At 40.7% G+C, this 9981-nt stretch overlaps 2 protein-coding genes across 2 annotated transcripts in view; one reads left to right on the top strand and one right to left on the bottom strand.

The window, feature by feature from the left end:
- The window catches only part of ggps1 (geranylgeranyl diphosphate synthase 1), a 5928-nt gene extending 3777 nt beyond the window's left edge, over positions 1-2151 (top strand). The window contains exon 3 of the mRNA XM_014005924.1: positions 568-2151. Coding sequence (XP_013861378.1) covers positions 568-1371 — 804 coding nt within the window. The 3' untranslated portion in view covers positions 1372-2151. The remainder of the gene's footprint in view (positions 1-567) is intronic.
- A 5938-nt stretch (positions 2152-8089) lies between these two features.
- b3galnt2 (beta-1,3-N-acetylgalactosaminyltransferase 2) overlaps positions 8090-9981 on the bottom strand; it is a gene marked incomplete in the record, with an annotated part of 13997 nt that continues 12105 nt past the window's right edge. The window contains 1 exon segment of the mRNA XM_014005923.1: positions 8090-9565. Coding sequence (XP_013861377.1) covers positions 9428-9565 — 138 coding nt within the window.

The following is a 9981-nucleotide window of genomic DNA, read 5'->3' as shown; positions in this document are numbered from 1 at the left end:
GAAGAATTTAACTTTTACCAAAGTATTTTTATGATTTGATACTTGTACTTTTACTCAAGTATCACTTTGAGGTACTTTATAAAACACTGCAACTTTGAAGATGGAATAAAACAAATCAACTAAGCTGCTTTTAGACGCACACAAACGAGATGAACTCTATAACCTATAGCAGGGAAACTCAAACCTTTTGGGTCTGGGGACCCCCTACATGGGCAAAACAATAAACCAGGGACCCCATCATAAACCCCATGCTGTTTTTAAAAGATAATTTACTGTAATTTCAACTCCTAAATGCCATGGAATATATATTTTTATTTATTTTGTTTTATTAGTTCATTGTTCCCCATGCATTTTTGAAAATAAAAACCAAATTAACAATTCAGTCTCATGGACCCCAGTTTGATTCATTAGTTTATTATTTATTATAATGCATGTATCTGTATTGAGAAGGTAAAAGCTGTGATTTGTGCAGCACTSAAGGTAAAACTGCAGCTGTGGCTCCCTCTGCTGGACACCATCAGTACTGCATGRTTTAACCTGCTGGTTGTTTGTGTTTAACAACCTCAGGTGATCATAGAGGTGACAGAAATGCTCCACAACGCCAGCCTGCTGATCGACGACATCGAGGACAGCTCCAAGCTGCGCCGAGGCTTCCCCGTGGCGCACAGCATCTACGGCGTCCCCTCCGTCATCAACTCCGCCAACTACGTCTACTTCCTGGGTCTGGAGAAGGTGCTGGTGCTGGAGCACCCCGAGGCCGTGCGCGTCTTCACCCGCCAGCTGCTGGAGCTGCACCGCGGCCAGGGCCTGGACATCCACTGGAGGGACACCTACACCTGTCCCACAGAGGAGGAGTACCGCCACATGGTGCTGCAGAAGACGGGCGGGCTCTTCGGCCTGGCCGTGGGCCTCATGCAGCTCTTCTCCGACTGGAAGCAGGACCTGAAGCCCCTCCTGGACACGCTGGGCCTCTTCTTCCAGATCCGTGACGACTACGCCAACCTGAGCTCCCGCGAGTACAGCGAGAACAAAAGCTACTGCGAAGACCTGACCGAGGGCAAGTTCTCCTTCCCCACCATTCACGCCATCTGGTCGCAGCCGGACAGCACCCAGGTGCAGAACATCCTGCGGCAGCGCACCGAGAACATGGACATCAAACGTTACTGCGTGGACTACCTGGAGAAGGTGGGCTCGTTCGCGTACACCCGTCAGACCCTGCGGGACCTGGAGGCCGAGGCGTACCGGCTCATCCGGGGGTTCGGAGGGAACCCGCAGCTGGAGAGCCTCATCAAACACCTGAGCCAGATGCACCGCGAGGCCGAGGCTGCGGCAGGGTCCAGGGAGGGAGCAGAACCCGGTCAGAACCACTGACCTCCACCTGCTCTTGATGGCTGAAGCTCTGCTCACAAACACTCCTGGAGTTCACCTCAGCAGCTGGGAGGTGGAGCTTCAAGGACCGGGTTTCAACGAACTGAATCTCCTCTGATGTCACTGCCCTGCATGTTTTACCTGCTYCTCTGCTCCAACACACCTGATTCAGGGACTGAATGACCTCCTCAGGTTCTGCAGAAGCCTGTGARTCACCTGTTCATTAAATCAGATGTTGGAGCAGAGAAACATCTAAAACCACCCTTCAGCCTGAGTGGTTTCAGGTGGTCTCCTCAGCTCTGTCCACCATCCATACCTCATTCTGATCAACACGGGGTCGCATTTCTTCTTGCATCCGTGCCCTGAGAGGTTGTCTACAGCTTTACGAAGCTTATTCTGTGTAATAATYAGCTGAGCTCAGGAACTTGGAGATGGTTTTACATTTTTAAGGTGGACCTCTGTAATCTGCTCTCAGCTGTAGGTTCAGTTTGGTCACACAAAAAAAAAAAGCTTTTTACTGACAAATGAAGCACTGGTTCTAAATGTACCTGTTTCTCCAGTTTGTTTTTCCTGTGTTTAAAATCATTTTCAGATGATTTAGTCACCAGAGTGCCGATCTAGATTGCTGCTGGCGTTGAGCGCTGATGCAGTTTTCGTACTGTATTCTTTTATTTATTTTTAACGCAGCTCTTCGAAAATCACATTTTCCGATCATTAAAGTGTTTTTGTTGACACCGCTGTGAAAAAAATTGAGTTGACTAAATTAAAAAAATATTTAAAGACTTGTTTTTGCCTTTTTCAGATTTGTGTGGCATCTTTTGATTCTCGTCTTAAACTTAAAGATGACGTCACCATCTGAGGATTCAGCAGTAGTTTGTCGTTTTTTAAATCCCGTTTTATCTCCTCCTGTTAATTTGGTCGTGAGGTTTTTTGCACCAGACAGCTTTGTTGACTGAAGCCTCTTTGCTTCTGACGGCCCAAATTCAATTAATTACACRTCATCTCGTTCTGAACGCGCTGTCACTGAAAACCCATCTATTCATCCAAATGTCAAGTTGGAGAAATGTAAAGAACCGAGCTCTAATTTCATCTCCAAACAGCTCAGGAAAATGTAAAACAAATGCATTTCAGAATTGATGAACAGCTTTAAAAAAAATGCACAAATTGGCTTCTGCCGAGCCGACTAAGTCCACGATGGTAATCAAAGCTTTCATTTTTTCTTCCCTCTGTAGGATGACTGTTGATTTTCCTCACTCKCCGTGTCTGATTTGTTTGGGAGATGAAGAGCGGCGTGGCTACAGCTGCAGATTTATCACATTTGTTGCTTGGTAGCACTAAAAAAATAACAAAAACAAAAAAAGAACAGGTTGTAAATGTAGCTTTTTGTGATGTGATTGAATCAAGGTTTCATTCTGAGCTTCTCGTCTTTTTAAATTCATGAGGTGCTTTTTTTTTCAGGTGCACTTTGCACACATTTACACCTCCRAACCAGAACCACTGTTCAGAGCTCAGAGCTGCACCTGCTGAGATGCTTTTATTCCAATAAAACCCTTAAAAGAAACACCCAGGGTTTTATTTGAACTGAAACAAACCTGCAGTTTCAGCTGTGCACCGTGTTTGTAGCTAAAAAGAAATGAGCTTTAAAGAGAATATTCAATAGTTTACAAATAGGATCAAAGTGGAAAGATGTCTGCTGCTGCCCATCAATCTGAGGGTCAAAGGTCATCAACTCAGTCTTCCCAGGAGTGAACATGTCTGCACAGTGGTTCCCAAACTTTTCAGCTTTAGACCCATAAAATGCCAGCATCAAAGACCTGTGACCCCAGCTGCTCACGTCAAATAAACAGCATAGTCACAATGTTACTCTTTGTCCATCTGAAAGGAGACCTATTATGGGGGTCTTAGGATCCATCTGTGGGCTATACAAAACCTGTTCATTTGATTTAATTCACAAAATTAATCTCAGATAATGAAATTTCGCTTTTTCAGTTCTGCCTTTTCTTCAGCTCTCTTCAGAACTCCAACATTTTGTTTACATTAGCTCCGCCCCCCGCAAGTTTACTTTGTTTCTTTTCAGTAGAAAGTACGATTTTTCCAAAGTAGTTCATGGTGAAATTATTTACACAAACTTTCTTTAATATTGCTAGAACATTGCCATCAAAAATAAAATTAAGCCACACGTCTCTGTTCTCCATGACTGCTCTAAAACAGCAGAACCGTCCTGTGAAGAAGTGGGCGGAGTCTCTGCTTGGGTTAAATGGAGACGGGCTGGGCTCAGGTTGGGGTGGGCTGGAGTGAAACTTGTGACATCACAAGTAGCGGTGTTTGAAAACAGGTCATTTCAAGACAGAAAAATACATTTACTTATAGTTAAAATACCTCTGAGTGCAGTTTTTTGGTGCTTGGACTGTTTTTAGAAGCAGTACAGACCCAAATACAAGTTAAAAAAACTTGAAAAAAGTGAATTTTGCATATTTGGTCCCCTTTAAGTACAATAACTTTATTCTTTTGTAACAACAAAAACAAAAAATTGTAATTTTTTTGTGTAATTCAGAAAATCTTTACAGGACCCCACTGTGGATCCCGACCCCAACTTTAGGAACCATTGTCCTAGCCAATTCACCCTGAAGGCCAGACTGTGCAGTGCTCACTGGCACCATTGGTATGGTTGGGAATCAAACCTGCAGCTGTCCAGTCCTAAGTCAGCTGCTCTATCGCTGCACCACAGCAAATGTGTTGCTGCTTGCTAATTCTAGCTTCTACATACCACTTTGCTTGTTTTAGCCTTTCAGTAGCACATTGCTACTTGTTGCAACATTTAGCTTGCATTTGGCTGCTGTTAGCAAACATTTCTAAGTTTCACCTTTTAGCTAGCACATTGCTTCKGTTATCTTTAGCTGGTGTTGTGCAACTTGGCTATCATAAGGCTTAACAGCATTAACATTTAGCTACTTCTGGCTGTTAGTGTTTTGCACTAGTTTGCATTTTGCAAACATTTCTAAGTTTCACTTTTAAGCTAGCTGATTGCGTTTGTTAGCCTTTAGCTATTGTTTTGAAACATGTAGCATATATTTTGCTACTTTCAGCTAACWTTTTGCTGTGTTTGTCATTTAATTAGCACTTAAGATACATTTGGCTTTTAACTAGTAAACACTTAATAGTTTTTAGCTGTTGTTGCTCCACATTTAGCTGACACGTTCTAGTTTTAGGTAAATTTGGTTTTTAATATTCATTTAGCTACTTTTGGCTTTAGTCAGTCGATACTTTTTTTAGCTAGTGTTTTGCCATTTTTAGCTACCACTAAGACACATTTGGCTTTTAACTGGTCAAATATTTAATAGTTTTTAGCTATTTTGCCATTTTTAGCTCACATTTTTCTAGTTTTAGCTAACATTTTCTTTGGTTTTTAATTTGCACTTAGCTACTTTTGGCTACTAGTAAAAAAAAAAGCTTTTAGCTACATTTATCTTGCATTTTGCTGCTTTTAGCAAACATTTTGCCCTAATTAGCTTTTAATTTGCAATTAAGTGCTTTTGGCTTTAACCTATTCAACAACTAATAGCTTTTAGCTAGTGTCCTGCAACTTTTACCTCATTTGGCTGCAGTTGGCTAGCTCATTGCCTTTATTAGCTTTTAGCTAGTGTTTWCTGCTTTAAACTTGCATTTTGCTATTTTTATTTTTAAACTAGCATAACACTTTTAGCTAGTCTTTCGAAACATTTGGCTTTTGCTGCTGCTTTTAGCAAATATTTCTGTTTCACCTTTTAGCTAGCACATAACTTCTGTTTGCTTTTAGCTTGTGTTTTGCTACATGTAAACATAACTTGCATCTGCAGCGTAGCGTTTTTGCTACTTTTGTCTCTCAGCTTTAGCTTGAAGAAAGTCCTTCAGCTGATTGTTGTTGACGTATCCTTTAAATGTCACAAAGCAAACAGGCTGCAGGTTATTCTGTTCGTAKCGTAGCGCCGCTCCCAGAACATCTCATGAATAATTCTGTCAGTTTGTAGAAAAACTCTCAGGATCTTTGAATCCCATCGGAGGAACAAACTGAACAATCGCTAATTTCCACCAGCAGCTGCTGAAACGAGTGAATCTTTCTCGTCTGCAGCTCAGAGGAGAAATGTTTAGATCCTCGCTGGAGCAGCAGAGAAACCATCTGAAGCTGATCTTCTGTGGGGAAAATGTTGTTTAGACAAAGAAAAGACAGGAGAGGTCTGAGAATTATATTTATTTAATGAACAGGATGCTTTTAGAGAGGATTTATAATCGGGGGGAAACAGTCCACTCTCTTTCACTTCTTGGGTTTTATGTAACAGAAGGTAAAAAAAAAAGAAATGTTCTAAATTTATTCAAATCTAACCTCAAGTGAACAAAAAAACAAAAAGAAGATTCCTGCGAGTCATTATTTATTAAACAAACCCTCCTGATCCAGCAGAAGAACTCTGTGGTTGTGGAGGAACTCTTATGTCCAGCGTTGCTTCGGCTCGCTGAGGGTCCCACCGCAGGGTTTCAGTTCTGGTTCTGGTCTTTAACTGGACCATTACAACACCTCGAATCTTTGACCCGTCCTGTTTGATTCAGTTTGGTCCAAACCTGTTTTATCCTCCTGCTACTTTTAGCTTTCAGCTACCCTTTTGATACTTTGTTTTAGCTACCATTCTGCTATGTTTAGCTAGCCTTTTGATGGGTTTTCAGTTGCTGTTCCTCCTTTTAGCTACTATTCTGCTAAATGTTGCTAATATTTTCAAATTAGTTTTCAGCTCTTCTGTTACCTTTTAGCTACCATTCAGCTATTTGAACTTTCATTTACATTCATGTTTAAACTAGCCTCTTACTACTTTTAGCTTTTAGCTAACCTTTTGATACTTTGTTTTTAGCTACCATTCTGATATTTTTAGCTAACCTTTTGATAAGTTGTTTTTAGTTGCTGTTCTACCTTTATTCATTCTGCTAAATTTCACTAATATTTTCAATTTAGTTTTTCAGCTGTTCTATTACATTTAGCTACCATTCAGCTATTTTGAACTTTTGTTTACATTCATGTTTAAACTAGCCTCTTACTACTTTTAGCTTACCTTTTGATACTTTTAGATTTTAGCCACTGCTCGGCTACAGGTAGATAACAATTTGCTACTTTTAGTTTCATCTAGGTTTTTGATAATTTGTTTTTAGCTATTATTCTACCTTTAGCTACCATTCTGCTAGTTTGCTAGCCTGACCTTTGATATGTTGTTTTCAGCWACTGTTCTGCCATTCTGCTACTTTTAGCCTTGAGCTAGCATTTTGATACCTTTTTAGCTACTGTTCTTTTGCCTTTAGCTAGCTCTGCTACTTGAAACTTTTTTACTTTCATGTTTAAACTAGCCTCTTACTACTTTTAGCTTTCATCTAACCGTTTAAAATTGTTAGATTTCAGCTGCTTCTTTTAGTTTTCAGCTGTTTTAACTAGACTGTTGCTACTTTGAACTTTTATCTGCTGTTCCACTACTTGTAGCTAGCTGTTTGCTATATTTCATTTCTAGCCTTTAGCTACTTTCAGTTTAGTTAGCTTTTTGATATTTTAGCTTCTGAATGCTCGTATATTTTTAGCTTCAGTACATTTTGTTCACAAAGAAAATATTTTTTTCCARCAGCCGACCTTGTTGTGGAACTGATCCAGTGTCCACTATGTTCTGAAAATGTTTGTGAGGAGACATAACCAGCCGAACCCCCCGCCCCCTTCGGCTGATAAAACACTGTAGCTGCTATGGAAATGAGGCAGAGGGCTGTGGGCCGGGAGATGAAACCATCGGCCCGTTTGGGCCTCGCTGTGCGTCTAATAATACAGCTCTGGATCCTGTGGATCTGAATCAGTCAGAAATGCTGTTTCTTGTTTTATTTTGGATGCAGGGCGTCATGAATAAATGATTCGATGCACAGAGGAGGAAGAGGAGGTTGATTGACAGCTAGCGCTCGGAGGAAATTCTGGGGTTTGTTTGAATGAGTCTGCAGATGTGCAGCACTCAGCGGACTCTGAGCTCCTTTTTCCCCGACATGGAGCTGATCTGAAACGTTGTCATTACTCCGACAGTGAAAGAGACGTTTTATTCAGAACATAATGATTTTCAAACCTCAAACTTTATTCTCATCTGAACATCAAACGTTTAAACTAAAAACATTTAAAATGTAAATCAACCCTCTTTTAACAATGGTCCAAATGTCCACTTTCACGGTCAAATATCAAAGCAGGTTTTGTCGTCACGTAGAGAAGATTACAGCCCTGAGGGCGCCGACGGTCCAAATGATTCTGGGTTAGTTAGACGACGCGCTCCGTTAATCTTTAAACATTTCGCTTCAAGACTATCGATCGTTCCGAGACCAAAGAAATACTTTACCTGTGTGTTTTTTTTTTTCATCTCACTTTAATTTATATCGATGTACAAGCTGGTTTTTAAGTTTCTGCGGAGTGATTTTCAGTTCTAGAAGCAGAAAATATCCAGCGGCAGGACTAATCCCAGAACACAGCGATGTGTTAAATCACTATAAACAAGCCGGAGGGGAACCGGAGCACAAAATGTCCAGAAATCTGCAGGTAAACATTTGTTTCACACTTCAACTGTGTTCCAAAGACAGTCAGGTTACTGGATTTCTATTAAAGGATGTTTGCTGATAAAACATCAACAAAAAAAAAAAAATCAGTTTCCTGTCTAAATCCCCACCAAAATAAAGCAACGAGCACATATTTAATCCCTCACAAGTTCTTTATTACCGTTTGTAAAATCGTGACAGATGTCTACTTCACAGTCGAGTTTTGTGTTGATGTCACGAGCGCCACCGTGCTAACACAAACACTCGCACAAGAAAAGTTACAGAACAGGAAGTGCTTCCGTCTGCGAGAGAGAATCTACAAACAGTGGAGACGATGAAAAGCTTCGGACGGTTTACAAAATATACAGAAAATACAGACGCAAAAAAAAAGCACAAAAGGTCGCTGAAATAACATGAAACTGACTAAAAGTAAAAAGGAATTAATCAAACATTGCCTTTTATATGATAAAATATGTTTAAAGGGTAGTCACAGGGCTGTTTGGTATCATGATGTGTAACAGATCAACCACAGAAAACTGAGGAGCTCTGAAAGAAAATTAAACATTTTCTTACTACTTCTGCCAGCGGTGGGGACAGCCAACACAAAAAATTAGCTTTGCTAACTCATACACTATTGTTTTGCTAATGCTAAACATGTAAAAATTAGCAGAAGCTAACACTAACAGCTGACYGCTAATATAACAGTCACTCAGTCTGCGTCACACATCGTCTCATTCGAGTCTTCCCATATTTCCATCGAGGAACATTATTCTGAAATTCTACCACTATTTTTAGACAAATTTTATTTAACTTCTCTAAACAATTTTTGTACCCAAACCTCTAGTTAACTTGATTAAAACCCAATGGTTGGTACAGCTAACCAAGAAAAGTTAGCTTCGCTCACTCAAACTGCCATTTAAAAGTTTTAATTTGCTAACGCTATATGGCTACATAAAATAATTAGGGGAAGCTAACCGCTAATACGACGGTCATCCAGTCTGCGTCACATGTCTTTATCTCCTTCAAGGTGGGACTTATAGCTCTTTAGCTGTTAGCATATTTAAAGTTGGCAAAACCCAATTTAGCAGAAGCTAAACCGCTAAACGAAAAATTAGTTCTGCTATTAGCTGCTAGATGATTTGCCAGTTTTAGGTTATTTCAGCGACTTTTATGAGTTTTTCCTTTTAAGCGATTTAAAAAAAAGAAAATTTATCTGCGTCTGCTTCTCCTCTCAGATCTGGATGTTAGTAATCAACATCTGCAGATTACAAAGTGCTCAAGTCTTGCAGTCATGATTGTTGTCAATAGTTACATCACTAAAAGCTAAAAACTTCTGGACATTAAGAGAAACGAGACAACATGAACACGATCTGACAGGAAACGGGTCATTTCGGTGCAGGATCTTGTTGTGTACGTTTCAAAGGAGAACTAAAAGTACAGAGACCGAGCCGGGAGCCGGTGCTGAGTGCATTTTACCCACAGTGCCGTGCGTTCAGTGGTCCCAGGGACAACCACAGGGGTCCCCGCAGGCCCTCCTCCTGTCCCAGAGGAGGCGCAGCTCCTGGGCCGTGTGCTGGGGGGACGACAGCATATCCAGGTAGCACTCCTTCTCGCAGAGCCAACCGGCGTCCTGCCAGACAAACATGAAGCTTAGATCAGAGATTCTTAACCCATGGGCCGCKGCCCAATTGTGGCCCACAGCGCCRCCTTGAGGGTCTCAAAAGAACAACAGTTTTTAACTTTGGGCCGCAGAGGGCCGCATTGATTTTGAATAAGGTGCAATACACTTTCTCACCACTAGTAGCAGTAGTGCACCAGTCAGATGTTTAACAACGTTTTTAATATGTAGAAGAAGAACTTTAGAAACCTGCTGAAAATGGAAACTTATTTAAATTAAAAGTAGAAGCAAAAATGAAAGTAACTCGTCAAAAAATACCAGTTTGTCACTAATATGAAGAGCAGCTTCTGGTTCTACCATGCAATATTTTTAAAAGTTTAAAACATCAAATACAGTTGCAGATACAACTATATTTTAATTTGCACTTT

The sequence above is a fragment of the Austrofundulus limnaeus genome, unplaced genomic scaffold (genome assembly GCF_001266775.1).
Source record: "Austrofundulus limnaeus strain Quisiro unplaced genomic scaffold, Austrofundulus_limnaeus-1.0 Scaffold33, whole genome shotgun sequence".
Classification (NCBI taxonomy): Eukaryota; Metazoa; Chordata; class Actinopteri; order Cyprinodontiformes; family Rivulidae; genus Austrofundulus; species Austrofundulus limnaeus.
This window is presented reverse-complemented; position numbering and strand designations above follow the sequence as displayed.